Source organism: Oncorhynchus mykiss, chromosome 11, assembly GCF_057628025.1.
Source record: "Oncorhynchus mykiss isolate SJ-2025 chromosome 11, ASM5762802v1, whole genome shotgun sequence".
Lineage (NCBI taxonomy): Eukaryota > Metazoa > Chordata > Actinopteri > Salmoniformes > Salmonidae > Oncorhynchus > Oncorhynchus mykiss.
The window spans coordinates 32,965,221-32,980,968 of NC_143032.1; the positions used below are offsets into that span (position 1 = coordinate 32,965,221).

Consider the following 15,748-nt stretch of genomic DNA (forward strand, 5'->3'; position numbering starts at 1 on the left):
TTTGATGTACCGATTCCATGGCATATGGACTACGTCATTAGCCTTTTTCCCTGCCTGTACTGTTACCTTTTTGGATTTTCTGTGTATGACCTTCTACCTGTCCCTGGACCATGCTACCTGCCTCCTCCTGTGGCCCTGTACTAAATAAACACCTGCTGCACCCTGCGCTTGAAACCAGCACTCTGTCACTCATCATACTCATTACACAATCAAAACATAACTATTTTTAAATACACTGTATCCGTAAAATGTATATAGTATGTATAAGCTGGAAGTAGAAGCCTAAGTGTTGTTGTCCATTAGTTTACTCCAATTAGGGGAGGGTGGTAGGGTTACGGGAAAGATTGGAAATGATGCAGACAATTATATTGATGGAAACCACAATCCATCTGCAATATTAAAGCTGATCTACCCACTAAAAAAAGGCAACCTTTTCTTAGTTGAAAACTGCAGTTTATAACTGGATGGGCCTGTTTTCTATTGAACCATCAATCCCTCAGTTCAAATCACAGGTAATTTGGAAGACACATGACCTATGTTGTGGGGTGGACATTGAAAATGAAAAGGGAATTTGATCAGGCACTCACAGGTGTTGAACGTCCCGGCGTAGACCCAGCACTGGGCGAAGCTGACGGGCCCTTTGGTGACGTACTGGAGCAGGATCTGGTCACTGCCAATCCAGAAGGTTGGTGCAGTGCCAAGGGAGTAGTCATCGCTCCAGTTGCCCACCAAGACCCCGCGGTCATCCTGGGAGTTCATCTGGTTCCACAAGGAATGGGAAAATATATAGAAAACCCCCCAAAGAGATTAGTGCACCAGGTATAAGGATAGGTTAGTTTGAAATGAAATGTTCAGAGTAAGTTGGTAAAAGCATGCAAAAGGAAATTGAGTATTTAATTAAGGCCAGGTACCGGGGTAATTGTTTTCCTTTATTCATATCACAGTTAACTTTTACCAGTTGAATGTAGACACAAATATACCCTTTTTTCAAACTTTTTCCTGAAATATTATATGAAAATAATCAAATGGGGCAATATCTCATTCAATATGTACTGTATATGTATAGTGTCTACTGCGAATCACATTCTGTGGATGTAGACTGAAGTTCAGGTTAAATGCTTGGTACGTCTTGTGGTTGTGAAAAGCACTTGGCTCTTAGTGCTTAAACTAGGGCTCATTTTGGAATTTGTGTAGTGTGCTTATGTTATCTGCAAATATCACTCACCATTGCAGAGCCTATCCTGCAGACTTTGACAGCATCGCCTCTGTTTACTAGAGGCATGTGTGAGTCATCCAAGATTTGGAAACAGGCATCAAGAATCCCTTCCACAAACTACAAGAGAGAAATTTAACCTCCAGCCTCAAAAAAGGAACAATAATGACACAACTGTAAATGTGTGTGTGTGTGTGTGCGTGGGGCATGTGTGTGTGGTCTTTTACTGTACCTGACCATAAAACCATTGTCTTCCATCACCTGATTCCTCCTCATATATGAAGCCATTTTCATTCATCACATACTCCTGCCTTTCTTCCTCATTGGGCATGTACACTTCATCATCTAAAGAAATCAGAAATAAATTGCAGCCTCATTACCAGAATCTGGTCATCTGTTACTTTAGATGTGACTTGTAAGGATGAGAATTGGATGTTCATCATTGATTTATAATGCCTGACCTGTGTCTATAAATTAATTTGTGTCACTTGAACTAATTGAGACCGTGGTCGCATGTCCTGGAAGGAAGTCATGTCCTGCTGAGCTCCGTATGCTGTCTGGTGTCCAAGTCTTTGCGTTCACACAGCTGATGTCCCACTATCTGAACCCTCCTAACGGCGCATTACATTGGCGGCAGCTGTGTTTTGAGCTGTCTGTGGAACCTATGTCTTCTGAAGTTATCGCTGGACTAAAGTGACATGACCTCGCTAGGCTGCATGCATGCTAGCCAGGCCTACTCTAGCCCTATGGAGCAAGCATACGACGAGAAGCATGGGCAGCTTTCTCTGCACACTATCATCTCCCTCACTGCTGGCTTATTGGATGGGTGAACAGTGAGTACTAGACTGCCCACATGTCTGAAATGTCATTACCAACTAAGTACATTTTACCCAGACTTTTACACATATTGGACCTTCCTTTTGCTTTGTGTACGTGATGAGAATGGGGCTTCTCCCGCCATTCTGGACGGGTTTGAGCCGTGGATTATACAACTTGGATGCGACAACAATTCTAACTACTTGGCTGCATGGAGGCACCCTCGAGTGGGAGAACTCTGCTCTCCGACCGGCTGGTTACGCATATGGGATGGATGGAGCTGTGTGGGAGAACTATGTTACCGGCTACTGTTTGTGTGAGGGACTTTTGTATGAATGTGAAACCGAAGGAGGCCTTGGTGATGCGTTTCCCATACGACTGTGGGCCTGCTATGTGCAAGTGGACCGCGCCTGATCCTCTTTGATGGTTTGGTGAAAAAGTTTGTTTAAAAGAGAAAATATGGACTGAATGTTATTTTACACTGTTGTTGTATCGGCGTTTGACATTTTGTATTTTGTCAGTAGAATTTTGCATTTAACCTTGGAGCTTTATCAAAAAGAAAATAAAAAAAAGTGACTCGATGTTTTTCTTTTGGGAGTCAAAACATGCTTTTCATGCAGGCTACAGTTTCTCATCACTGTCAGATTTTGTTGTTGTCATGAATCAAGGAATGAAACATTGAATTGTTCCCCAAATGTTTTCTTCCTAAACAAGTATAGTATATTTTTTCAATATGACCCCACCTGGGATTTCAACTCACAACCAATGGATTTGGGGTACGCTGATCAATCTGCGGCGCTGCAAAGTCTGTACTGTAACGTTCCTCTACACTTTCATTACCTATAATACATCTCTGCACATGAGTTCCATCTGAATATTCTCTGATCATTGATGATGTGAGTGGTTTTCTGTATAGTTGTCTTAGGTTGGTGGGGCATATTATTATTGTAAATATAATATTTTTCTTGAGTGTTTTTTCTTAATTTGACAGAGCTGAGATTAAATTTACTCAAGTCCAAATTGTTGGAATACAGGTTAAATCAGCCATTGACACAGACGTGGTGGAGTAGCAGGAATATTGGAATACCTTCAACTAAGAGGTTGCGAGTTCATATCCCAGGTGAGGATATGTTGAATAATAATTACTGTAAAAACATGTGAAAGTGTAAATTATTTACATTGTATGTTAAAAGCACTGTTTGTGTATTCATCCTAACGTCACATTTTTGTTTGCAGCGGCATCACCTTTGAAATCTTGTGTAAAATATTAACGTGAAAATTTGAATCCACATGTGAAAGGTTATGGGATCACGTAATAATCCACATGTGAAGGGTTATGGGATCACGTAATAATCCACATGTGAAAGGTTATGGGATCACGTAATAATCCACATGTGAAAGGTTATGGGATCACGTAATAATCCACATGTGAAAGGTTATGGGATCACGTAATAATCCACATGTGAAACTTCATGTGAAATATCATCACTTTAAGTGTTCCAAAAAAACAATCTCACATGATTTAACATTGAATGTCACATGTGAATTCATGTGATTTTCCATGTGTGAAATATATATATTTTTCCCGTAAGGGGTGTATAATGCATATGTTTTTATCTTGTCTTAAGCGGTCCGAAGAGGACAAACAAAAATCCACAATGATTCCACTCACTGGACGCCCAGGCGTTGAACAGGAGGTAGAAGTCTGTTCCAGAGTCCTTTTGTGTCCTTGAGATTCCATTGGACCCGATGACCGCCACATTCGTGTAGTACTTCCCGATGATGGCGTCCGCAGAAGGGGTGATGCCCACCACGCACTCATCCCCTTGTTGCTGTATCATGCGGCCGGTCCAATTCCCAGTTTGTGAGCCGTCAAAGGAGATGATGATCTTTGTGCCATTCAACACGTTGGCATCGATACCTGAGGTAGAAGGTGACATGACAGGGGAAACGTCAACACATGTAGACACTCATGTTTCCACTGTACTCTTAGTATTTAATATGACGTTATGTGGTAACAATCGATACTTTCTGGTACGTTCTTTAAAGAATTAACCTCAGTTGGTAACAAATGGTACCAGGTAGCTATTGTTTTAATGAGCCTTGAAGAAACAAAGCAAGTAAATCATCAAGTTATTACTGTGTAATTATTGTGTTACCATGACATTTATTTTATTAAATGCCTGGTAATGTTCCGTACTGTAAAATAAAGTGCTACCAAAAAAAAAACAGTTCAGTTAACAACACATCAACCAACACAAGTCAAGGTCTGCTCAATATCACAACAACATTACAGAAGATACTGTTGTCGGTACTCAGTGCAGCGCGACTGCAATAAAGGTGACCTGGAATGCAACAAACCATCAGTAGTGGAAAAAGTAATCAATTGTCATACTTGGGTAAAAGTAGAATCTTTACATCAAATTCCTTACATTAAACAAATTAAACAAGATTTTCTTGTTTTTTTTATTCATTTATGGACAACAAGGGGCACACCTCCAGCTCTCACACATCATTTACAAATGCAGTATTTGTTTTTAGTGAGTCCATCAGATCAGAGGCAGTAGGGATGACAACAAGTTACATTGATAGGTGTGTGAAATTGACCATATTTCTGTCCCGCCTGAGCATTCGAAATGTAACGAGTGCATTTGGCTGTCAGGGAAAATATATGGAGTAAAAAGTACTTATTTTCTTTAGGAATGTAGTGGAGTAAAAGTAAAAAGTTGTCAAAAATATAAATAGTAAAGAACAGCTACTCAAATAAAAGTACTTATTAAGCAGTACTTCAAAGTATTTTGTACTTAGTTACTTTACACCACTGCAAACCAGTAACTGCAGATGGATTACTAGGGTACTACTAGTACGCTTCTGTAGCTGCACATATGTCAATTCACATACTGTATCTTCATTCATAACACTCTCAGAATTTCAACCGGGATGATGCATGTCCATTTGCACCATTATTTTAGAAGTGCCTCACAATTATCACACAACCACTCCCTCAGATCCAATAAATGTAGGCTAAAGGATATTTTGTGTAATATTGTGCTCTCTGCTTATTTTTTGTATGCCCTATTCTCAAAACATTTTGAACACAGTAAACTAAGAATTTCACAGCAGATGTAAAGAGGACAACACCACATTCAGGGAGATAAAAATATATTGAATATGAAAGCCTTTTCAAGGCATAAGTGAAAGGTAAGTCGTTTGAAGATTTTTTTAAAAAGGGTGTCATACTTCTTAAGCAGTCGTTTTGCTGTCGTTCTGATTTTGTTTGTATTTAATTGACATATTGCAGTTTTGTAGCTGACACTACAGGACCTAGGGCGTGATACAATCCGTATCGCGGAAGTTCCGTGTTACAGAGCGATTGAGATTTAAATGTAATGTTCCTGTGTTTGTGGAGACTGCATTCACAGTAAAAGCTGCCGTCTCAATCGGAAATTACCTTTAAATTTCAATCGCTCTATACCTCGGAACTTCCGCAATATGGATTGAATCGAGCACATAGATATATTTTCAGCAATTCCCCTGTGATTATGATGTAAGCATTCAGTATAAAGTGTGAGAGAGACCCTGGACTCATCTCTTTTCTACACCCTTCTTCCGAAGTGTGCACTTGCACAATCTGTCATCGATTCAACAATAGTGGAAACTCCCTAAATCCATGATGGGAAGTGTGCAAGTGCACACTTGGGGAGAAGTTTGGAGAATCGGGAGGCACCCCAAGGTTACTATCAACAGATGTTACAGATGTTTCGATGGGAATATGTCAATAATCTGTTTTTCTTTCAACTTGGCACTTTTATTAATTAGAGTTTCTGATTGGTTACAGAGGCTAAACACAGATGATAGAGAGGAGACTAGGAAATGAACAATTGTAGTATTGAGATGCAACTTCACCTCTAACACACCAACCCCTCCCATTAAAACTATTATCCAATGGTGAATACTGTTTTTCATACATCACCGTCAGTAAAGTCAAGCAATGCATGTCATTTTATTTTTATCCAGCAGAAAGGAATGTACACTACATTGGTGAAAATGTGTAAAAACGTCTTACCAATGTAAAACTCAATCTGGAATTTGTCACTGGGATTTACGGGCTGGTTGAACTGGAGGGTCATCTGAAACTCTTGGGCTCTGCGGACGATGAGAATGTTGTTTTTGCCTTCGTACAAGTGACAGTGGTGGTCGCTCTTGTTCTCATTTTGCATCATGTCCACTCTCACACATTCCAGGGTGGCTGCAAAATAAGGAGATCACAAGCTAAATAATGATGTTTAAATAACCAGGTAACAAACGTAAAACCTTTTGGATGAAACGTTTTGGGTAAAAAGGGTGCTTTTCAGGATGTCAGGTCTGAGTGTGAAGTCAAAATGGGAACAAGGATTTCTGCTGACCACCTCGGCTGAGCACACCACAAATCTGTGGGCCTATACAGCAAATTCTCCAGTGATAGAAAAATAAGAAATGAACACGGTGTTCAATCAAAACGGAAACAGTTGAGTCTGTGGACCTATAACCACCAGAACAGTGTTAAATTAATACACTGCTTAGTGTAAAGCCATATTCAAACATTTCCCAAAGTGCCTTGCTAGTCAAGTAAATTAGATGTACCACCCATGACTGTATTTGTTAGTGACAGAGACATGATTGTTGCATTCATCCATTTAAGTCCTACATGTAGGGTTCCAAAAGGTTCCAAAAGGGTTCTTTGTGGAGGGATAGGGTTCTACCAACTACTTTCAACATCCTAAGAACAGTTTTTTGCCAGGAAGGGTTCTTTGATGGTACTTTAGAAGGCAAGAATGATTCTACATAGAGCAGTATATAATATTAACCAGCATGCTCGATTGCAGTACTATTTTCAGAATTGTTTGTTTTCCTATAATGTGTTTTTGCATACACATTGATTGGTTGAAACATTTTATCCTACACAAAGATAAATTATATACAGTTTTCTAAACAAATCCAATCTGGATTGGCACCAACAAGGGCCACCCTATTGTTGGGGGACAAACCGAAGAACCCTGTATGGGTCTACTTAGCACCTTTTTCTAAAAGTGAGATCCTAAGTGAATATGTATTTATTTTATATATTATATATATTATATAAGGCTTTATTTTGAAGGCTTAGTTTTACCCTAATACAGCTATTGATGTTACGTTTGATACCGAAGCAATTAGGCATGTGTCAAAATCGCTAAGCAGTTTACTTTGAAGCAGTGTGTCAGTGCCTCTGACACTTTATCAGAAGCATGTGATTAACGATGTCCAAAACTTTGTTTTGTCAATCAACCACCTGATTGGTTTGGTATTAGTTTCGGTAGAAGAGAAAAAGACTACCCTGTGCAAACGCTATGGCAGTGTTTCCCAAACTTGGTCCTCGGGACCCCAAGGGGTGCACGTTTTGGTTTTTGCCTCAGCACCACACATAATTCAAATAATCAAAGCATGATGATGATGATGATAATGAATTCATTGGTTGAATCAGCTGGGTAGTGCTAAGGCAAATAACTAAAATGGGCACCCCTTGGGCTCCCTAAGACTGAGTTGGGAAGTTATCAATCATTTCTCAGCATGCTCTATTGCAGGTAGATATTTTTCAATTGTTTATTTTAATATCTATTTTTGTGCAGGTTCAGTGATTGATTGATTAATCTCATGCTACACAAAGATAAATAGCGTACGTTTTTCTAAACTAATCATAGCGGTAAAAAAAAAAAAATTGCACTCATTACAGAAATGTTTGTTGCTGTTGAAAGGTTTTAGGTAGTCTCCGCACAATGTTCCTAACTCTGGCACTCATTCCGAATGCAGGTTGTAGGTGAATAAAAAAATCTAACTATTGCTTATTCTAACTATACATCACTTTGCTAGTCAGCATAATGTGACTTGTAGGAAGGTTTGCAAAATTCTGGTAACTTTCCCAAAACTCCCAGGTTTCCAGAAACCCTGGTTGGAAGTTTCCTGGAAACAGAACATCCAAAATCATTCAAAAACAAAATTTGAAACTCTACTTGCAGGCCTGGTGTGGCCTGACGTATGAACTGGGATACAATAATGCACTTATAACTAAAGGTACAAAGGATGACCTTACAGTGTACCACTACAGTGACAAGTGTTTGTACCCCTTTAGGGACAAATCTAAATCTGAAACTCATGGTTTACAGTAGTGATGGGGAAACAAAGCTTCTTGAAGCATTGAGGCTTTCCAGCCAATTGTGTTGAAAAAACGTTCATTACTAGATGCTTTCATCAACACAGTGTAGGCTTGTGGCGCCGTAGCACGTGCTCACTGTAGCCATGTCAGGTGGTTGTTCGACAAAACAAAGCTTCAGACATCATTGATCACATTTTTCTGCTAAAATACAGGCATCGGCAACCTGCTACAAAGTTAACTGTATCAAACGTAACATCATTAGTTCACAGGCCATATCAGACATGAAAATCACATTATGCTAATTTACAAGGTTATGTGTAATTCCTTTTAGAATAGAGACAGTGGAGGGATAGCCAGCTCCTCAAATTATTATCACCCGCAACCAGTACTCAGAATTACTGGAAAAATTGACAAAGCATGTTTACAAGACTAACTAAAACAACTAAATTGGAACAACCATTTCAGTAACGGGTACAAGAAATCCAAGTAATAGTGGATTAGTTTAGAAAATGTTTGTAATTTCTAATTAGTAGCATCAGATTAATTAATTAATAATGTACAAACATAGATACTGAAACAAACAATTGAAAAATCTACTTGCAATAGAGCATTACTGTGAAATATAATAATGATGTTCATGGTTATGAGTGTCAGGCCCCTGAATTAGCGCTTAGGATCTCACTTGGTGGATGAATGCGGCAACCATCTATCTGGTTGCCGAGGGGCACAGCAGTAGAAGGCACTGCATCTCAGTGCTAGAGGCATCACTACAGACCCAGGTTTGATTCCAGGCTGTATCACAACCAGCCATGATTGGGAGTCCCTTAGGGTGGTGTACAATTGACCCAGTGTCGTTAGGGTTGGGTGGAGTTAGGTTGTCATTGTAAATAAGAATTAGTTCTTAATTGACTTGCCTATTTAAATAAAGCTTAAATCAATAAAAAATGCGGTCATGGGTGGTAACTCTCCAGTTTACTCAGAAATCAAGACTTTACACTAAGCAGTTTCTTAATTTAACACTTTTCCGGTGTCAGTATGGGTCCACAGACTCAATGGTTTCAGGGTTGATTTTACACTCTTAGTTTTATTTTTTGTATTTTTTTTTTAACACTGAAGAATTTGCTTTGTAATGTGTGTTGATCTCATTTATCATAGACAGCCAAGGACACTTATTCTATTTATCATGTACCATCACTGTAGGGGCCACGGGGAATTGCCACAGCCTCCCCAAAGTGCTCAAACTTGGGAAGTTGGTGGTCATCTTGCTCAGCGTTGGAGCTACAGATGGGGCTTTTAAGGCGCCCAAGGAAGTTGGTCCCAAAACAACGTGCAGAGGAAGACATGTTGAAAGCAGGGGTCAACAGTTTTTGCTGTTCTGTAGATAAAAAAAAGATAAAAACATGGTCAATTAGATATGTACTGTATAACAAGCAGCAAATGCTTGCATCTATGATAATTGCACAACATATTGCAACCAGGGCTGTACCCAGGACCTGGGTGAAATTAATCAATCGAAACTCAGTCGGGTTCTCAACTTCAAATCAAATAAAATTTTATGCAGAATAACAGTGAAGTGCTTACTCACAGGAACTTTACTGTTGAGAGTTAGGATATCAGAATTGGTAGTGCATCAATTAACCCACGTCAGTTAAAATGTTTTAGATTGGTATATTAGTCTACTGCTGGGTACATAGTAGTAGTAATCCTGGCCAAATTACAGTACTGACCGGGCTGTGCCCAGAGTACCTGACCTCCAGGGGGCCCCCGTTGATTTTGTTAGTCACTCTCACATTTAGATATCATATTAACATGGCATAAGTCATGGAAAAAACAAATCTGTGAAATATACACAAGAGTACATCAAAATGCATTGAAATATTTCAGGATGGACAATAATCTGGAACCACTGGTACAGGCACATCAATATTCATGAGCTAACATGATACATCACTGATTTGATTGTTATCAACAGCTCGGTTTCCATCCATTTGGCGACAGATTTTCATAGGAATATTCTAAAATCTGCATAAAAACCATATGCGCAATTTCCCACTGAATTTCCAGCTTTCCATCAAATTGACTTGTTGCAGATAAAAGACTTAGCATGCTGATGTAGTGTACATAAAAATAACTTGAGGGGTTGAATTCCCATGTATCACATTTTCAACTCTACTGTTGGTTTTGTCATGAAAAATTACCACTCTGGTCTTGGCATGTGTGTTCTAGTCAACAGCTTGTAGATACAGTGCAGGTAAAGCCTACATGATGAGATTATTATGGACACAACAGCAAGATCATAATTTATTTCATCTGTAGCCTAATAAACTGCAAGCTTTCACAAGTTGTAGTGGGAGGACATCACAATGTAAGGTACTAGGAGGTAACTTGCCCCCCTGGGGTAACTTCCCCCCCTGTAATTTACATTAAGACCACAAGATGTCACCAAATGATTTAATCATCACTGTCCCGGCTGCTACTGCTCTTGCTCAACAAAACTTTTTTTAGATATTTCAACAAATCGATTTTGTGGTAAATTGATCAAATTGTTTTACATTTTGAAAAATCAATCAATATTTGCATATAAAGGTGTTTCCACCGCCGTTTCTCACATAATTAATTTTACAGACACCAACAGATCCCACCTTGTCTAGCGTATTATGTTTTGTCGTTAAAGAATGACATATAAACTACACACATCCAAAGATTGCACCTTACATGAATGTATTCATTTATAAAGGGTTTATAAGTAGTTACATTAACTGTTCCTTAATCGTTTTTACATATTTGATACATTTGTAATAAACAGTTATAACACAAAGATTGGACTTTTGTGATTATTATTTTGGTGCTTGGCAAATAGTGAGCTTGTTGGCCTATTGCAACGAACCAGTGTACTAACACCAGGTAATATTTCATTAAACCTCACAGCTGATCTCAATTGCAACAATCAATGGACACGATTTATCACTCACTAAATCGGATGTCGAGGTTATCTTTTAGTCCTAATTGGTGGCAACATTTTTTCAAGACTATTTAGTCCCCTGGTGAGTATTATCATCAGAACAAATGAATCCTACTATTTTAAACAGGCTAAGGGCAATTTATCTGTTTGACAATCGTTCCATACAACTCAAATAACGTTTTTCCTCATTTACCAAGGTACATTTACTGTGGTCATTTATCCCACATGTCGTTTCCAAGTTATGTAATCCATTAATTAAAGTTTATCTTTAAAAAGTATAGTCATTTCTTATTAAGACCAGGGGGAAATATCCCTGCACTTTAAACATTTGAAAGGTGTAACTAAATCAAGTAATAGTGATGAGTTATATAATCTGTCATTTTTCACAAATGAAAATGTAGGCTAATAAAGTTATTTCAAACGGAACACGTATTATTTTGCCATTTTAGACGAAACGTTTGAATAAAGTATAGTCCTACTACTCCTATATTCTTATAAGTATTTGACGTTCAGCAGCCTTACGGTTTTCGATGATCTTGATAGGTTGATATTTCATTGGAGGCGGGAATAGAGAGCATAGACAAGGAAAGTTGCAGCTGTCTGGTATCAACGTAAGATCAGCTAAATCGCTGATTTGTTCGTGTGGGTTTTTCGTTGCAATCAAGTTTATTTTAGCATGCAGGTGCATGTAATCTCCTGTTAGTATCGGTTTAAGAAAACCAGCATGTGAAGTTCTGTGTCTTCGTTCCAATCCAGCCTATATGACTGCAGTGTTACTGATTATAATGTTATTATTGCCAGCCAGAGCAGTATAGGCTCAGTATTCAGGAAATAAATAAATGAACCTTAACTGTTTGCTAAATTTATGAAACATTGTTAGATCGTTAAAAAAGGCTTAACAGTTTATAAACTCCATATACAACCGTTGTAACATAAAACGTTATGTAAAGTGTTACTCTTCTGAAATAAGATAGTCTGTTATGGAAATCATGATGCAGAGCTTGAACACAGCATGCCAATATTGTGAATGGCAAATATTGATATTTCTCTCCTTCAAGAATATGCAATCAAGTTGTTCAAGTGATCCAGCTACATGACGTTTTGATCCAGCTACATAACAAAAATACATATCCAGCCATACATCTTTGGTCGCAAATTAGATTTACAAGCAAATTTCAGTCACAAAACAGGGCCAGTTTCCCAGACAGCATTTAAGCATAGTCCTTGACTAAAAAGCATGCTTAATGGGTAATTTCCTTTGACGGATATTTTTTGTCCAGAACTAGGCTTAATCTGTGTCCAGGAAACTGACCCACAAACTACTGAGAAGAGAATTCCCACTCACCTTCAAAAGCTCAGGTAGAGATGATGTTGGAGGAAGAGTCACGCCAACAGATGTCAAGTGAATGTCGCCCATGTGTTTATATAGACCATAGAGTTCCCCTTCCCAAACCTTCCCCTGTCAGTGACAACTCTCGTCCTGTGTCATTTAGGGGAAGTCCAAGAAAAACGTTGCTGACAGGAGATTTTTGAGATGAGGTTGTTCTGACCTTCATGAAAACTGTTTTGAATTCATAATTCTGTCTTTCATAAGATTTTTTTCACTTAAAATATAAATAAATTATCAATAGTATGGAGGTCACAAAGGACATGAATTTAAATGAATGAACCTTATTAGGTTACACTTTATTTGGTTAGTCCCATCTACAGATACTCAAAATACCAAATGCAGCTGATATACAACAGCTTGCTCCAGTTATGGCTAGGTTTATGGTTAGAGTTAGCAGGGTTAAGGTTAGTGGATAGTTAGTTGAAATATTGACAATTAGTTGAACACTTACAGTACTAAACATCTACAAACCATCTATTTGGGACTATTTAAATAATTACCAATTATTAAGCTCTATGATTAACCAATGAATCAATGTACATGCACAAACAGATATTGAAACAAAGCAATAGAGCATGCTGGGAAATGTCATAATGAATTGTGTGATATTGGTTCAAAGTGATCTGTATGAGTTATTTTTTTAAATGATAACATAATTGCTTAGGATCTCACTTGGTGACGTTTATAGGACCAGAAATGGATAAATGCAACAACCATGTCTCTGTACTAACAAAAACAGGCATAGATGGTAACTCTACAATATACTCGAATGGCACTCTGGGAAATATTTGAACAACGCTTTACACTAAGCTGTATATTAATTTAACACTGTTCTGTTGTCTATATGGGTCGACATATTCAACACTCTCAGTGTTCATTTATTTATTTTTAACACTGGAGAATATGCTGTGTAGGTTTTGCGTTACTAGTAGATAGAGCAAATTGAAGTCTAATCTTTCATATTGATCATTTTGAACGATTTAAAGAAAAATCAGCACTTGGGGCCAGAGTTAGGGGAGAGGGGGTCCCTTACAGGAAAAACACATGATTTTACATGTGGAAAATCTCTGCTTTATATAATACAATCAAGAAAAACAAGTATATTTATCATAGGGATTCAAGAGTAACATTTAAACAAAATAATATCCCCAACAAACAGTAGACAACTTTTCAGAAAACCTTCAAATTGCTGAAATAAGTCAATTAAATCAATGATGAAAGAATAGTCAAATCAACTGATAACTAAAATAGCAGTGCAGATGGCACGCTTTTGCTCAACACAGATATGTATTACAGGTAATGAGGACAGAGGACTTCTGTGAAATGGTACAGACTTTGTGGCACAGCAGAAAGATCAGCATGCCCCTAATGTGGAGGCTGTGTGTTCAAATCGCAGTTGGGGTCATACAGAAATGTCATTACTAAGTGATCATATTGTCATTGATTAAAGATTTTTACACTATTTTAGCTGAACAGTTGCTAAATCCATTTTTGGACTTATTAATTAATTATATCTACCCATTGATTCTTGAAGAATATTACTTATAAATGCCTCATGAGCATAGTTCAACTGTCATACCCCATCAGAACCAAAGATGAGAATGGGTAGCCAGGCAAGGCTACATATGAACATTGCGCAAACATGGCCAGCTTGAGTGTAGATACATGTATCAACAAAACAAATCAATGGGTGTGTTTGTGTTACAAAGACAAAACATTTTCTGCTGTAAGACAGTAGGCTATCATATTGATTAGCTTAAATACATATGCCTACACTTTATCTAGCAAATGAAAATAAGTTGTGTGTAGACTACAACCACAGATATTGTAGAACAAGGAGCATAAATGTTATGTACAACTTCAGCTGTCCCGGAACTGGCATGGCATTCTATTGTATGTATATGATCTATTCTTAAGGATTTGTCTGTCTAACCATACACTGACATGTATAGCTCTCTGGGTGAGGTTCTGTCTGTCTAACCACACACTGACATGTACAGCTCTCTGGGTGAGGTTCTGTCTGTCTAACCACACACGGACATGTACAGCTCTCTGGGTGAGGTTCTGTCTGTCTAACCACACACTGACATGTACAGCTCTCTGGGTGAGGTTCTGTCTGTCTAACCACACACTGACATGTACAGCTCTCTGGGTGAGGTTCTGTCTGTCTAACCACACACGGACATGTACAGCTCTCTGGGTGAGGTTCTGTCTGTCTAACCACACACAGACATGCACAGCTCTCTGGGTGAGGTTCTGTCTGTCTAACCATACACTGACATGTACAGCTCTCTGGGTGAGGTTCTGTCTGTCTAACCACACACGGACATGTACAGCTCTCTGGGTGAGGTTCTGTCTGTCTAACCACACACAGACATGCACAGCTCTCTGGGTGAGGTTCTGTCTGTCTAACCACACACTGACATGCACAGCTCTCTGGGCGAGGTTATGTCTGTCTAACCACACACGGACATGTACAGCTCTCTGGGTGAGGTTCTGTCTGTCTAACCACATACAGACATGTACAGCTCTCTAGGTGAGGTTATGTCTGTCTAACCACACACTGATGCACAGCTCTCTGGGTGAGGTTCCCCTTTAACACTACAATTTCACATATGAGGAAAATAAATGTTTTCACCTCACGTGAATTTTAGGTTCACAAGTAGAAATTGCAGTTTGACGTGAAAAACTGTCATGTGAAAAACAAATTATCATTTAACCTAACTCTCGCATGTGGAATTGCCTTTTCATGTGACTGTTCACTTTCACATGTGAAAATCGAATTTCCACTTTCACATGTGATAAAATGTCAAATGTTGTCACGTGTAGCTTCATGGTATCTATGAGGGCACAAGGCGAAACCCAAATGCAGACACAGGAGGCAGATGGTAGGGGTCCGATATTTATTATAACAAAGGGAGTAGGCAAAGGCAGGTCGGGGACAGGCGAGAGTTCATAAACCAGGTCAGAGTCCAAACAGTACCAGACGATAGGCAGTCTCGAGGTCAGGCCAGGCAGGGGTCAGAAACCAGATCCGAGTCCAAAACAGTACAAGAGGATAGGCAGGCTGTTAGTCAGAACAGGCAGAGTGGTCAGGCAGGCGGGTTCAGAGTAAAGACAGGCAAGGATCAAAACCGTGAGAACTAGAAACAAACCGAGACTGGGGCAAACCAGGAGCAAGGAAAACCGCTAGTTGAC

The 15,748-nt window shown here is 38.8% G+C and overlaps 1 protein-coding gene across 1 annotated transcript in view; it reads right to left on the minus strand.

Annotated features, from left to right (window-relative positions):
- The window catches only part of LOC110536597 (coagulation factor XIII A chain), a 30,498-nt gene extending 17,858 nt beyond the window's left edge, over positions 1-12,640 (minus strand). Inside the window, exons 1-7 of the mRNA XM_036935311.2 lie at positions 12,506-12,640; positions 9,388-9,573; positions 6,096-6,278; positions 3,702-3,950; positions 1,446-1,558; positions 1,226-1,333; positions 588-759 (exon numbers count right to left, since the gene is read on the minus strand). Of these exons, the coding sequence (XP_036791206.2) occupies positions 588-759; positions 1,226-1,333; positions 1,446-1,558; positions 3,702-3,950; positions 6,096-6,278; positions 9,388-9,541 (979 nt within the window). The 5' untranslated portion in view covers positions 9,542-9,573; positions 12,506-12,640. The remainder of the gene's footprint in view (positions 1-587; positions 760-1,225; positions 1,334-1,445; positions 1,559-3,701; positions 3,951-6,095; positions 6,279-9,387; positions 9,574-12,505) is intronic.
- Between the last annotated feature and the right edge of the window lie 3,108 nt (positions 12,641-15,748).